This window comes from Balaenoptera musculus, chromosome X, assembly GCF_009873245.2.
Source record: "Balaenoptera musculus isolate JJ_BM4_2016_0621 chromosome X, mBalMus1.pri.v3, whole genome shotgun sequence".
In the NCBI taxonomy this organism is placed as follows: Eukaryota; Metazoa; Chordata; class Mammalia; order Artiodactyla; family Balaenopteridae; genus Balaenoptera; species Balaenoptera musculus.
The window spans coordinates 19,171,846-19,188,230 of record NC_045806.1 but is presented as its reverse complement, the minus strand read 5'-3'; the positions used below and the strand labels follow the sequence as shown (position 1 = coordinate 19,188,230).

The following is a 16,385-nucleotide window of genomic DNA, read 5'->3' as shown; positions in this document are numbered from 1 at the left end:
AATTTTTTAAATATGAGATGATTTTATAAACCACTTTCCTTTAAATATTCTTTAAGAACATGATTTCTACTATTCCAAATCAGGAATAGATATGCTGCAATTAACTAGTACCCTATCATTGGACTTTGAGGGTTTTCTCAAAAATGAATTATTTTAAGCAACCCTATGGTAAATAGCCTTGTATATACATCTTGGTATGTATATATAATCCTTAGGGATATATAGGGTCCAAGTCTATTGAACATATGCAGATTTTATGCATAATCTCAACTGTCCCTCCAAGGAACATACTTTTACAAAATTATAATTTATTAATGTTTATTTCCCTGCATTGCTACTAGTATTAGGTATTCCCAGGTTTTTTCTAATTACAGCCAATTTTTCTAGAGAAAAAAGTTATATCATTGGTTTAATTTTCATTCTATTGTTTATAAAGAAGTTAAGCACTTTTTTACATGTTAATTGTTCACTTATTTGTCTGTTTGGTGAATTGTCCTTTACATTTCTGCCCATATATCTATTTTGGGATTCATCCTTCATTTTTTGTTTGTAAAAATCTCTGTACATTAAATATAAATAACTGAGTGTGTGATATATTTTAAATTATTTTTCTTGTGTTTCCTTTGCCTTTTATAGTATTTTTGGCATTTCATGTTTGCATTGTTAAACCTATTAATATTTACCTTGCATTTTCTGTGGTTGCTTCTATGTTTAAAATTTTTTTCCACTTTGATATCAGAAATTATATTCCTATATGATCTTCAAGTTTTTTTTTGTTTTTTTAAATTTTATGTGTGTATTTATTTATTTATTTATTTTTGGCTGTGTTGGGTCTTCGTTTCTGTGCGAGGGCTTTCTCTAGTTGCGGCGAGCGGGGGCCACTCTTCATCGCGGTGCGCGGGCCTCTCACTGTCACGGCCTCCCTTGTTGCGGAGCACAGGCTCCAGACGCGCAGGCTCAGCAACTGTGGCTCACGGGCCTAGCTGCTCCGCGGCACGTGGGATCTTCCCAGACCAGGGCTCGAACCCGTGTCCCCTGCATTGGCAGGCAGATTCTCAACCACTGTGCCACCAGGGAAGCCCAGATCTTCAAGTTTTTAATTTTTTATAAAAAGCCAGAATCTAGTGGGGTGTTTTTTAATAGTAGGAGTTCTGTGGTTGATCAGTTGTCCTGATATGTATTGTATGTATGTATGTATTATATATTTTTTAATTTTTAAAAATTTGTTTTGGGACAGACTTTTCTTTCTTCACTGATTAAAAAAATTCCACCTTTATACTAGCTTCTTATGCAGATTTAGCTCTGGATGGTTCTCTCATGATTTGTTAGTTATATAGGATAAAGCTGTTTAAACTGTTATATATTTATAATGTATTTAAATATTTGATAGTGCAATTCATCTTAATTACTTTGAATTTTTCAAATTGTCTCTGTAGGTATGCAAACTATTATGGTGCACATGTCAACATTATTGGTAGGTAGAGAGAGCTACAGAAGTTTTGAAATGGAGGAGAGCAAATAGGATCTTGGGGAAGATGTAGCACTTGGGCTGGACCCAGAATGATGAATCTGATTTGACCTGGCAGAGTGGAAGAAGAAAGGACATTCCAGACAGGGGGAAGCAATGGGAGTAATGGCACCCAGAATTGTAAACAAACATTATATAATGGGTGATGGGAGAGGCAAGATGGACGGGATCTAATATGTGTTGAGTACCTACTGAATGTTAATTATCATGCTAAGCATGTTATAGAAATAACTCTGAGGTCAGCTGAATCCTCATACTTTGGTGTCAGTGCCCTGCGTTTACTCCGTTCCAATTTAGACACACAACTCAATATTTATGTGAGTTTCTAAAAAACAGTTCACTCACAAAAAGTTTGTTGGTCGATGTAAACCACAGTTTCTTGACCTCAATACTATAGACTTTTTGGGCTAAAAAAAAAATCCATCGTTGTAGGGTGTTGTTCTGTGTATTATAGGATGTTTATTCCTGACCTCTACCCACTAGATGATAGTAGCAATCTTGCTGCCTACATGGGACAACGAAAAATGTTTCCAGACATTGCCAAATATCCCCTAGGGGGCAAAATCGACTCTGATTGACAGTCTTTGATACAGATTATACCAAAGATAATGAAAGTTGATGGAGAATTTTATATTGAAGAGTGTACAAGAAATACGTATTCTTTTCATTTTCCTGGCTGAACTCCCTTCTTGGTCTCTCCGCAGTTGACTTTGGAGGGGGGGATGTTTTGCTTAATGTATTGCAAGGTTTAACTACGGCACTGCTGACATTTTGACCACATAATTCTTTGTTTGGGGGGTTGTCCTGTGCATTATGGGATGTTTAGCAGCACCACTGGGCTCTACCCAGGAGAGGCCAATACCCCTCCCCCGGAGCTGTGCCAGCCAAATCTGTCTCCAGATGCTGGCAAAATTGGCCTTGGTGGAGAACCACTGATGCAGACTATACCAAGGATAGGAAAGTTGTAGGGTTATATTCTATACAACCCACACGATATAATTTTAAAATCCTCTATTTTTTCCTCCGAAGTTCTTTCTTGGTTACTATGAGATTTGTTTTGTTTTGCTTATGCTCTCTCAGGGATTCTCCATCTCAGCATTATTGATGTTGTGGACCAAATAATCCTCTGTGTGTGGGCGCTGTCCTGTAGATTGTAGGGTGTTCAGCAGCATCCCTGGCCTCTACCCACTAGGCACCAGCAGCACCCCACACCCCCAGTAGTTAAAACAACCCATACTGTCTTCACATGTGGTTAAGTGTGTCCTGGAAGAAAGGGGCAAAAATGCCCCTGGTTGAGAACCACTGTTGTATTAATATTTCTACTTAGCTTTCCCTGTACAGTAGCTCTTCTTTTCAGCCTTTTCTTTAAGAAGAAATGTATGTTTCTTTCCTCTTCTTCCTCACTGAGTGATAATTTTTGTTGTTACTTGAACGTGATTGAGGAACCTCACTTTCTATCTCAAATGGTTTAATTGTTACCCTTTTCTCTAACAAATACAGCATTACCCCTAAGAGGAATTCTGGCAAATAACATATACTCCAACTTGCTAAACATTCATCATTTCTCCTCCGAGTGAACAGGAACAGGCCATTTGAGCTTCTCTCACAGGTTCTGCTATAGACTGCTCTTGCATTAGGGTAAATTGGCACATACTTCTCTATTTCACTAAATCTGAACATGTGGGCGATCTCAAGACAAGCATATTGCCTTGCACATAGTAACTTGTATTGACGTAAAAAGAATGGAAATATTGGAATCTGGCACATCAGGGTTAAAATAGCACATAATTCCTCTTTAACCAGATTTAGTAACCTTAGGCAAGTTAGTTCCTCTGACCTTCTTTTCATCTTCTGCAAAATAGGGGTAAGATTACCCTCTAAGTGGGTTTTAATATATTTATTTTTATTTATTTATGGCTGTGTTGGGTCTTCGTTTCTGTGCGAGGGCTTTCTCTAGTTGTGGCAAGCGGGGGCCGCTCTTCATCGTGGTGCGCGGGCCTCTCACTATCGCAGCCTCTCTTGTTGTGGAGCACAGGCTCCAGACGCGCAGGCTCAGTAATTGTGCCTCACGGGCCCAGCTGCTCCGCGGCATGTGGGATCTTCCCAGAAAAGGGCTCGAACCCGTGTCCCCTGCATTGGCAGGCAGATTCTCAACCACTGTGCCACCAGGGAAGCCTTCTAAGTGGGTTTTAAATAAAGATTATCAATTACAAAACAAAGCACCTGGTATATATCCGACACTCAAAAATGTTAACCATTGTTCTTAATTTTATCAAGAAATATCGATGTCTTTATAACAAGCCTTTAAAGTCAGACTCTAAACCTTAAACACCTATACCTAAAATATTTACCTCTTTATTTCACTTAATTTCGGAATTTTTGTTGCAGTTACAGCTAAGGCATGCTGGGAATAAAGATTGCTGGATGATTTTTTTTTTATTTGCCAGAAGTTTTAAGGCTTGACTAATTATAATGTTCTCATAAACACTGAATTATAAAATTCAGCGTCATTGTGAGGATATTTTCTTGCAATGTGAGAAGATGCATATTGCTTCTAAATGAAAGGTAAGAGAGAGAATTGTAGATTTAGGAATTGTACTAAACTTGGTTCCTGTGCCAAAAATGTCGGGGTTTTTTAATGTTTTTCCCAGTACAGAAGAGAGATTTTTCTTTCACATTAATTTTTCTTCTGATGTGTATATGTGGTTTTGACCTTTCCGAGACAAATTGAAAAATAAGATGAAAAGAAAGTAAAGACAACCTGTGAGTCACATTTCAAAAATCAATAGAAGTGCAGAATGCACTATTCTGGTCATTAAAAGGGGTTTCATTGTTCAATTTGTTACACCAAGATGTGATTTTCCCCCAGATTAGAAAATAAAGTGTTAATATAAGGCTGGGATACACAGTTTGGTTATAATATCATAGAATTTAGTGGTGAAGGAGACCCCCAAATTATTTCATATAACCACCCCAATTTATTAGTGAAAAAAAGTGTGGGCTACAGAAGGCAAGTGACCTCCCCAGAATTTTTAACCAGTGGTTAGTGAGAATTCATTTGAGGATCTGATTCCCAGTGAGTCAGACACTCTGCTCTATTAGTCACATCTATCGGAAAAAAGAGAATTATGGAATCTTCTAAAAGATTGAGCATTCATTTTCTAATGAATGTTAAAAATTAGGGAATGATAGTGGAAATATTTTTAGGAATCGTGTCACCAACCACTGGGGGAAATAAAATATTTTGACTGGGATAAGCTTGATGAAAACTATGTTTCAATCCAGTACAACTATTTTAAAGCAAGAAAAGCACCATTGTTGTCTTCTACCAAATCTTTTAGAGAAGACACAGCTGGACATGGCAGGCTATAAAAGAAAGTAGACTTTAACAAGCACAAAACACTCTCTCATTTTCAAAACACTTTTGATTTTATTAAGGAACATGCATTGAAAGCTTGGTGGTATTATTTAAGAATTTGGTTAAATGTTTTCTAACTGCCAGTAGGTTTCCAGTACTTCCTTATGTAACATGATTACTGCATAACTTGAACCTTCTAGCAGCCTGGTACAACTTTTCAATGTAGACATCAGTAAAACTTTCTGGATTTTTCTTAAGATTTTCTTGATTTATTTTTTGGGTCCCGTTTTTGTCTAGGTAATTTGTATCGCTCAGCCGTCGATACAAGATCTTCTGGGACACTCTGATTTGCTCTTTGCAGAACTTTAATCAATTTACCGGCAATCTTCCAATCACCTTGAGTCATAAGGGTAACTGATACGCCCATCTCTCCTGCTCTTCCAGTATGCCCTACTCTGTGTACATATTCTTCAGTATTCCATGGAGAATTGTAATTATATACGTGTGTGACATCACTAATATCGAGGCCTCGGGATGCTAAATCAGTAGCAATCAGTATTTTCACTTTTCCACTTTTAAAGTCCTCTAATGCTTGCTCACGATTACTCTGTTCTCTGTCACTGTGCAGGGATTGTACAGTTATGCCTTGGTTACTTAAATCGCTTGATAAGTCATCAGCAACAAGTTTTCTGCTGACAAACACAATGACTTTGTCTTTGAGTGACAAGCTCTGTAGGAATTCTCAGATAAGAGATCATTTTTCTTCTTCTGTGGTAACAATTATATTTTGCTTCACTGTGTTTACATTAACTAGATCCCGAGTACCAGTATAAACAATCATGGGCTCTTTCAAGTAAGATTGTGTAAGTCGACAAATGGTATCTGGCCAAGTTGCACTTGTCATAACAGTCTGCCAGTCTGGGCGCACAGCTAATAAAATCTTCATTATTTGGTGTTCAAACTCCAGATCCAGCATTTTATCTGCCTCATCTAAGACTAAGTAGGTTATGCTTCTTAGGTTGACAAAGTTATTCATTTGCAGATCATTCAGTCTTCCAGGAGTTGCAATGATGATGTCTACGCCTTTGGTAACATCTTGTATTTGTCCTTTTCTGTTTCCACCGCCATATCTACAAACACTTGTAAGACCTTTATATGAATACTTAGAACATTCAGCTTCCACCTGAAGAGCTAATTCTCTAGTGGGTGTAAGGACTAGCATGCCGGGTCCATTCCTTTGTTCTCTAGATATTGGTTGAGAATGGAGATGAATAAACCCATGCATTAAATAGGACAGTGTTTTGCCCGTTCCAGTTTGGGCAATTCCTGTAAGATCTATTCCTTGTAGAATAATAGGTCATGTCTGTGACTGAATTGGCATTGGGTTTCAAAAACCAGCTTTTTCAGTGCTTTTCATAAGTTCAGGATAATGTTGGAAAACATCTTCAAATTTGCAAATCGGATTGGGGATGGGACGTTTTTCACCATCTTTCAAGTCGTCACACATTATGTTGAAATTTTCCTTTCTCCAAGTGTCTACTTGCACTTGAGACAATGACCTTGTTGCTTTGGATTCCATGTAAAAGTTTTTCTTAATTGGTGATAAATCTGCCCATTTTCTTTCTTCCCACTGTACGACTTCGGCCTTTACTTGATCCTAGTCTGTCAGTGGCTGAGCTCCTCTACCAGTGTTATCTCTGCTTGAGCCTCTTCCAACAGAGGGTTGGGATGCAGCATTATCAACACTGGATTCTGAACTGTAGTGTCTTTCTTGTTTCTTAACAAGAGTTTCTATAGCTTCTTTGGCCTTGGCTTTCATGTCTTTGCTGCCAAAGATTTTTACCTCTGCTTCAGAATCACCTTTTATGATCTGTATTTTGGTGCTTGTCATATCCTGAATGTCTTTTATTTTTGATCCACCATGACCAATCACCGCACCAACCATGCTGTTCCTCGTTTGAAAGCAGAGCTCTTGTTCTTGGGAGCCGAAAGCCCGAGGCTCCAGGTGGCTGGAGGTGCTGCTGCAGCCCCTGCCTCTGCCACCCATCCCATCCTGGCTGGCCCTGCGAGCTCTCCAGTTCCGCTCCGCCCTCCTCCGCTCTGGGGCCCACGCCATTTCAGGATAATGGTAAAGTTGGCGCTGGTCTCTCACCTACCTAGGGTTGGGAAAAGATGTGGCCTCGACCCTCTTTCTCATCGGGTCAGGCTGGTAACCACCAGGGAGGCCGCCACCGGTAGGTAGCTAGCTATGCAGCCGTCACCTAAGGAATTAGTCTGTGATGTAGTGTCAGGGAGGGGCTTTGGCGGGGCTCACCAGTCACAGGGCTGGGACCAGTGTGAGGTGAGCAGGCACCTCTGACGCAAAAGTTAAAGCGACACATACTCTCAGGGGCTGACCCTACGGGCACTTACGGGATCCGGAGAGTGTTTGCCCAACTTTTGTGTCCCAGGTGCCTCAGTGGCTGGCCTCATGCTAGTTTTGGCTCAGTGTGGGAGCCAACTTGAAGCACACCTTGAACTGAACCACATAGTCTTTTTTTTTTTTTTAATATGCCAGTTATTTCCATAGGAGGAAAAAAATAGTGAATTTTTAAAAATCAACTTACTTGTTTATATATTTGTATGTTTATTTATTTTGGTAAATTTCTTTTTGAGTAACAGCAATACTGGGTCTAGATAAAATCATCAATTCCCTGTCCTCTTAAATTATACCATCAGAAATCTCTTAGGTGCATGCTTAGGGATGGCATTTTTGCCTCTGATTCTTCAGCTAAACTCCAACATTTGTTCAGGCGGTTTCTGGTTATTATTCCAGGGATGCTGGTTAGAAGAGAGGTAGAGTGGGGTCGACGTTAACTCTGGAGGTGTTTTCAGCTATTTGCCACTTTTCTCAGTGCCTCTTAATTTTTTTCCCTTCCCTGTGGTTTCGTAGATTCAGACATCTTAGCACTGGAAGGCTATGTAAAAGTAATTTATTAGGTGCAGTGTAGAAGACACCCTGGCAGCAATCTGGGCAGGTGGACATCCAGCTTCTGTTTGTATGGTTCCAGAGGTTGATTTTTGTTTTTTTCTTTGTTTAAATAAAAGTACACTAAATATTTATCCTTATATATTCATCCTGTTAAGTTTGGTCAATTGATGCAGCATATTAAATATAATTTTAATGCTGATTCTCTCATCCATTATATTACCCTCTAGTTTCAAGTCTTCTGCCAATTAAATGTTCATGGTATCTTCTCTATTCAGCCAAAGTTGCCGATTAAAATTTGAACACGGTTGGATATCAGGTGTAAAAGTCTGTGACACATTGGGAAAAGCCTTCTCTATGTCAGTATTTATCCTGCAAAGATGCTTTTGGAAGGAACAAAAAGGTTGCTGGCCAAATATGTCTTGGAAATACAGCACCCTGCATCTTCTCAGAGTCACAATATGCATTAGGTATCTCAGAAGCTCTGATGATTACAGGAACTGAGAAACTCAGTTGGGCATTGTTTTGTTTTGTTTTGTTTTTATTTTTATTGGAGTATAGTTGACTTACAGTGTTGTGTTAGTTCCAGGTGTAAAGCAGTTGGGCATTGTTTAACCCAAAGTTTTCAAAGGAATTTGCCAATGGAACCTCTTCTCAGTGTTTTCATTAAACTGTTTACATGGAATAATTTTAGATTTATAGAAAAGTTACACAGATAGTACAAGGGCTTCCCATATACTCCTCAACCAGTTTGTTTCCTCGAATCTTATCTCAAACTACCATGGTACACATGTTACACGTAAGAAATCAACACTGGTCTGTTAATATTAACTAAACTCCATCAGTATATTTTCTGTTCCAGGATCCAGTCCAGGACACCATTTAGCTGTTATGTATGATTTGTGACAGTCTCTGTCTTTCCTTATTTTTCATAACCTTGCCAGTTTTGAGGAATAATGGTCAGGTATTTTGTAGAATGTCCTTCAGATTGGGTATGCCTGATATAATTTCTCATGATTAGACTTGGGTTATGGATTTTTGGAAAAAAATATCACAGAAATGAGGTTCCCTTCTTATCAGTCGTATGGGGTGAGGGGAAGGGTGCCTGATGGAACATGATCTGTCACTGGTAATGTTAACCTTGGTCACTTGGTCAGGTGGTGTTACCCAGGTTTTCCCCACTGTAAAATTATTATTTCTCCCTTTCTGTACTCTCTTCTTTGGAAGCGAGTCACCAAGTCCAGCTGCCCCTCAAAGGCCCACCTCCTGTTTAGTTGCAATTGTTGTTACATTTTGTACAACTAGTAATCTTCTTTGTAGTACCATTTATAAGTACCTGTAGAAAGGGTCTACTTGGATTTTATATACATACACATACACACACACACACACAGCCATTATTATGTTCTGCAGATGCTATATATTATGGCAGAAGCTGTCATCATCATTGCACATATTGGTGCATTTACCTTGTACACAGAACCATACTCAGTACTGTAAAGTCTAAAGACGTGGCAGCAGTATGGCTCAGTGGCCAAGAACACTGGAGCCTAAATAACTGAGTTTGACTCTGAATTCTACCACTTACTAGCTGTGAATCCTTGAGCAAGTTCCAGACTTCTTATTCCTTGGTTCTGCTATCAGTAGAATGACATACCATTACCTGTCTCATATACACAGAGACATACACATAGTTGCACTACTTGGTTCAGAATAGGAACTCTCCAAATCTTAATTACTCATATCACAGAAACAGTAGGTGTATAGAGACAATTATGGAGGTTCCCAAATGCCTGTTGAAGAATTTCCCTGATAGTTTCCTCTGGTCCATATCGAAATGAAAAAAATAAGGGCGATACATTTTTTCATAGGTCTAAATTTAGTCGACTTAAACTTTTTTTTAAGCTTGTACCTTTCTATTTTTTTGTAAAATATCCTCTTAGAAAGGAAATGAGGATCACAAATGATTTTTAAGGGTCTTTACTAGGGCAAAAAGTATTAAACTAATGCCAGCAGCTAGATATGGTTTTCAAATGTTATTGGTATGTGAAACCCCCCAAATTAGAAGCAGTCGTCTAGCACATTAGCAAATAAACACAATTCAGGATGTTATCAGGTACTGATCATGATGGCAAGCAAGAAGGGCTGGGAGGCTGGAGAGTTGAGACAAAGTCCTATAAGGGATGGAGGTCTGATCTGCCACTAGGAGGCGTGGAATTAAGGATCGAAAGATGTTAAAGCTTCAGGGCAAGAAACCGATGTGGCCTTGGGAAAGAGATGAGGGCACCCTGAAGGACTAGGACAGAAAACTCAGGTTAAAGAGAAAGGGGAAGTGGAGAAAGATAGCTTGGGTCAGGGGAAGGGAAAAGGGAACTTTCAGGGACCATAAAGACAGTCAAGTGAGTTTCAAATTAATATGGTAAAAAAAGAAAAAAGAAGTCGGGGAGTGAACCTAGAGTGAAGGGGTCATAGGACACTGTCAGTATTAATTAGGGAAGCAGGTCCATATGGAGAAAGGAGGATGCAGTGAAGTAAAGGGTGGGGCTGTGTTTGTGGTATTTCAAGTACATTGGACTGAGAGATTTGACACACTGTGGCAGTAGTAATTCATAGAAAGGAATAGCTAAAAAGAAAAGGGATCCAAGAAGCTACTAATATGGTTTAGTCCTACCGTATGTCCAACATTTAAAATGTATTATCTCATTTAATCATCACAGCAACTTCATAGTAGGTATTTTCCTCCTCTTTCATGTGGAAACACTAAAATTGGTAGATGCTACATAGTATATTCACGTTCATGCAAGGCATGGTAAATAACTTAGCTATTCTTCCCAATAAGTAGAGAGTAATGAAAATCAGGTTTACAAATATCTTTAGGCATCAGAGAATTCATATGATGAGATAATGAGAATAGGAGGACAGGGAGCCCAGCGAAGAAACAAGAAAACTTCAAGAGAATCTGAAGAAAGCATGATAATAGGAAATAAGGCAAGAGAACATGTTGACAAGGCCTGGCAAACAGTGTAAAATGCTTCATAAAGGACAGGAGGTAAATAGACTACTGAATTTGATAGGAAGAAATTAGCAATAACTTTCAAGAAGGCCCTTTTTGTGGAGTGATAGAGAAACACATATTGCAAGGGGAGCAACTGGGATGAGACACAGCTGGACCACTGGGGTACTTTGCAGTACTGGGGAGAGAACTTTACATCTTGTACTGAGGCTGAAAGCCCCTGTCTTGGTGTTTAAATAAGGATTCTAGGAAACCAGGGTTTCCTGGGCAAGTTACCGGGATTGTTCTGTGAATGATCCAGTGGATTTCGAGAAGATTGCTTATCGTGAATATTGGAAGAAAATGAACTTTAATCTTTCAAAATGTGTGAGAGGATAAGATGAGGGAGAGAATCGCAAGGAAACAAGAACCATTCATTAGCTGTTTCAGAAAAGGAAAGTCTTTCTAAAAGGAGAGAGAGAGGGAGTGCTGGGAGTTCTTTCAAGGAGATTACAGTGCTATTTTTAGCTACCCATTAAATCTTTCTCTATCAAAGTTGGTTTATTCTCCACAGAGTGAGGGGATGCATTATTTAGGTATATGAAGAAGTGAGGCTGTTGAGGTAATTAATTCTTCTTTCAGCACAAACAGCAAAAAAAAAAAAATACTATAAGCTGATTAGCACCTGCAATAGGCGCCTTTGGAGAAATTCTTGCTTACCAACTATTTCCCATGAAAGTTTTAACATGTTGGCATTCATTTTAATAATAATAGTAACCTTCAATTATCCCTTGGCTCTATTTTGAGGCGTTTGAAGGGCTTTCCAGGACTATTTCAATTCTGATAGCTATGGTGTAGGTAAGTGGAAAGAACAACAGTATTATCTACATCATTTGCATTATGTACAGAAGCCAAACAACAATCCCTAGAATCATGGGATTTTAGAGGTGGAAAGGGCTGACTTTGGAGAGCATCTCTCATAACCTCTCATTTGCAAGTGAGAAAGCTAAGATCTACAGCAGCTCTGTCCCCTGGAAACATGATGTGAGTCACAGATAACAATTTAAAATTTTCTAGGGTGGCCACATTATTAAAAAAGTAAAAAGGGGGGCTTCCCTGGTGGTGCAGTGGTTAAGAATCTGCCTGCCAATGCAGGGGACACGGGTTCGAGCCCTGGTCTGGGAAGATCCCACATGCCGCGGAGCAACTAGGCCCGTGAGTCACAACCACTGAGCCTGCGCGTCTGGAGCCTGTGCTCCGCAACGGGAGAGGCCGCGACAGTGAGAGGCCTGCGCACCGCGATGAAGAGTGGCCCCCGCTCGCCGCAACTGGAGAAAGCCCTCGCACAGAAACGAAGACCCAACACAGCCATAAATAAATAAATAAATAAAATTAATAAGAGGATTCCCAGCTATTGGTCACTGGGGATGCTTTTAAAAAAAAAAAAGTAAAAAGGGGAGACTTCTGATTCTGGACAGGGAGATATAGGCACATTTCTCCCTATTTCTCCTCATTTATTTCATATATAAAGCAGATAATAAGTCTCTGAAATCTGGAGAGAAGGCAGACCAACTGAGGAATGATGTGAAGAATGACAAAATGGTGAGTTCCTTGGGTTTGCTTTTTTCTCCCTTATATCCTGGATTGGGTGCTGGAGAAGCCTGCAACCCAGCCAAAAAAAAGTCCCAAGAAAAACTTGTGTTTTTTGTTGTTGTTGTTTTGTTAAGCCAAAGGACCGGGAAAGGAGCAGCCTGGCAAGAAAGAAATCTTTTTGATAATAACTGCCCTGCTCCCACATCACAGAAAAAACAAAACCAAAACCACAATGTACCTCTCCTGGCTCTGTCAACAGAAGCCAAGTGTGAAGCCTAGATTTCCATCCTCATCCACTGGTAATGAGATACACTACCTCTCCCCACTGGGGTGGTGTCCAAGGAGCCCCAGTCTTCAAGTCTATGTTTTAAACACCGTCCAGAGGTAATGAGATGCCTTCCCCATCCCCACCCTCCATGATGTCAGTAGAGACCCATGAAACACGTGGGGGGCCTGGACTTCCACCCTCACCTAGCAGTAATGAGGCATACCTTACTTTCTCCACAGTGCATGTGAAGTCTGATTGGGGAGCCAGGACTTCTGCATCTGCCTAGCCGTAATGAGTCAGGTCTCAACTTCCCACACCAGCATGGTGTCAGTGGAAGTCTGCTAAAATAAAAGATTTAAATAACATCCGAAGTCTCGTTATATACAAAACGTCTAAGAATTGAAAATCACTCATCATATTAAGAACTGGAAAAATCTCAGCTTGAATTAGAAAAAGACATTAATAGATGCCAACACTGAGAAGAAACAGACACTGGAATTATCTGAAAAGAATGTAAAGGCAACCATTATTTGGGGGGAAAGGGAAGCTTCATTGAGGAATTATGAACATACTTGAAACAAATGAGAAAAAAAGTCTTAGCAAGAAGTAGAAGATACAAGGAAGAACCAAATAGAAATTTTAGAACTGAAAAATACAATAATCAAAATAAAGTTCCTGCATGGGCTCAAAAAAGAATAGATAAGAGAGAGTTATGAAGCAGTGAACTTGAAGATATAACATTAAAAATTATCCAATCTTAATAACCTAGAGAAAATAGACTGAGAAAAAATTAACAGCACCTCAGGGACCTGTGGACAGTAACAAAAGTTCTAATATTCATGTAACTGGAGTTCCAGAAAAGGAGAAAGAATATGAGTATGAACATATATTTAACAGAATAAGGACTGAAATTTTCCCAATTTCATGAAACTAACACACCATTGTAAAGCAATTATACTCCAATAAAGATGTTAAAAAAAAATAAAGCACAATAGATGATTTTTACAAACATAAATAAATAAATAAATAAATGAATGAATTAATTAAAAGTTCCTGTCCTGCCCCTAGGTTCCTCAGAACCATTTTTTTTTTAAGATTCCATATATACACTACCAAATGTAAAATAGATAGCTAGTGGGAAGCAGCCGCATAGCACAGGGAGATCAGCTCGGTGCTGTGTGACCACCTAGAGGGGTGGGATAGGGAGAGTGGGAGGGAGGCTCAAGAGGGAGGGGGTATAGGGATGTATGTATATGTATAGCTGATTCACTTTGTTATACAGCAGAAACTAACACACCATTGTAAAGCAATTATACTCCAATAAAAATGTTAATAAATAAATAAATAAGTTACCATATGACCCAGCATTTCCCCTCTTAGGTATCTATCCAAAAGAAATGAAAACATGTTCACACATAAACTTGTACCTAGATGTAAATAACATTATTCACAGTAATCAGAAAGTGAAAATAACCCAAATGTTCATCAGCTGATGAATGGATAAGCAAAATGTGTTATATCCATACAATGGAATTCTATTCAGTGATAAAAAGGAGTGAGGTACTGATAAATGCTATAATGTAGATGAACCTTGAAAACATTACGTGAAGTGAAAGAAGCCAGTCACAAAGGACCACTTATTTTATTATTCCATTTATACGAAATGTCCAGAATAGGCAAATACATACAGAGAAAGTAGATGAGTGGTTTCCTAGGGCTGAGAATGGCAGCGGGAGGTGAGGTGGACTTGGGAGTGAGATGGGAGGGATAATGGGTAGTGACTGCTACAGAGTTTCTTTTTGGATGATGAAATATTATAAAATTAAGTTGTGGTGATGGTTCGAAACTCTGTAAATATACTAAGAACCATTGAATGGTTCACTCTAAATGCACAGATTGTATGGTATGGACTTCTATCTCAATAAATTATTAAATAATACATGGAACTACATGAGTTTCAGGTTTGTAAGCACTTTGTCTTCTTATATATGTCATTTAATTTTATCATCTAATTTTCCCCTCTAAAGGCAATATAGTTTACACAGGAGAAAACTGAGGCACAAAGAATTTGGTATTCTCCCAAGGTCACACAGCTATCTCCTGAGCTCCACGAAGCAAATGTAAACAGATTTTCCGATTACACACAAGGACGATTAACAATAGGCTGGGGAAACATGGGGAAGGCAAGAAAAGGAAACCAGTTTCAATAAACATATTCAGTTGTGATAATCTGGGATAAAAAATGCAATCCGGTGTGACAGAAGTTTTTATTGCCTTCCTCAGGGGCTTCAGGGCTGCTTGTAGTTGATAAAACCATTCAAGCTGAGGATTTGGGGCAAGGGCTTATGCTCAGTTCTTTGCAGTGTGCATTACCACTGAGGGAGATAGCAGGTGACTTAAGTCTTTAGTACAAATCATTGTAGGGAAAGAGAAACACAAATGACAATGTTAACAACTGCCAAAGCTTCTCTTTGGGAGTTTATTGATATTCCTAAATGATAGGAGTAGAAAATTGATGGAAGAAAAGGCAACAGCCTTTAAGGGTGGATTAATTCGGCATCTTGTTTTTCTGTCAGTCTCATTATAGCACTTGACAGGAAAATAGACGCATTTAATGGCATTTACTCTTTTCAACCCAGCCATTACTTCAGAAATATTATCACTTTTGATTTTTCAATTTTTGCTGAAATGGTGTTTGATAATAGTTTTGTTCTCATTATGGAGTCTCTGTTCCAATTTGCTGAAAAAGATTGCAACCCTAGTGAAGTATGGCAGAAAATTAATTGATGTGTGTGGCTATTTAAAGATCATTCAGGGAGAACATCAAGTGGTATTTTCTAGACTGTCTGACTTTGATCTGAATAGTCTCTTCTTGGAATGACACAGATCTTGTGGATGGCAGCTGGGAGTTAAAACCTGGAAATTTTTGAGGCTTGCATGTATTGGCTCCAACACACTGCGGTCCTCACGGATGGGCCAGTGGGAAGGGGAAGCAGCTGAGAGGAAGGGGGATGGAGGTGAGGGAAACTAGCTTGGCTGTTGAGGATGACTCCAAAAGAGAGTCAGCCTTTCTAATACGCAATGTCCAAAAAGCATGCTTATCAGACCAGGTCCAGTTACATGGCAGATAAAGGTCTTCTAATCCTATAGCTGTAATTCATGCAGCTGGCAGTACAAGATGTCGGGTATGAGAGGCTGCTGTGGTTTGGGCACCTTGCCAGGCAGAGAGCCTTAGAGGTTATCCAGCTCTCAGGAACAAGCAATTGGTGAAGTGTCAGGACCCCACCCAAGCAGGCTATGGTTCAGGGTGGGATTTTGTTGCCAACAGAAGATGGGAATGTTGGACAGGAGGAAACAGGGTGAACGTTGATTGTGTAGACTGTTGCAACGTGGGGTGGGGCTCATGTGAGGCAGAGCCCAGGTGGTACACTTGATGCTATCTCAATGACAATAAGGCTGATTCCAGCCCCAGTGGAAGGAGGTGGGCCAAGGTTGCTGGTAAAATTCATGCCATGATCAGGCATTTTGGAGGCCAACTTTTGGCGAGTCCAGGTAGGAGTGTCAGGGAAAGACAGGGGCTGATACCCACCCACAGATGGCGTCAGCAGCCATCATTGTGTTATGTAACCAGACACATGCAATAAGACCCAGTAGAGTGTAGTGATCGTGAGTAGAGAC

At 39.5% G+C, this 16,385-nt stretch overlaps 1 protein-coding gene across 1 annotated transcript; it reads right to left on the bottom strand.

Annotated features, from left to right (window-relative positions):
• Nucleotides 1-5,115: 5,115 nt before the first annotated feature.
• On the bottom strand, nucleotides 5,116-7,002 carry DDX53 (DEAD-box helicase 53). Its single transcript, XM_036840232.1, is given in 1 exon segment — nucleotides 5,116-7,002. A coding segment is annotated over 1 exon segment (1,887 nt).
• Nucleotides 7,003-16,385: the final 9,383 nt, after the last annotated feature.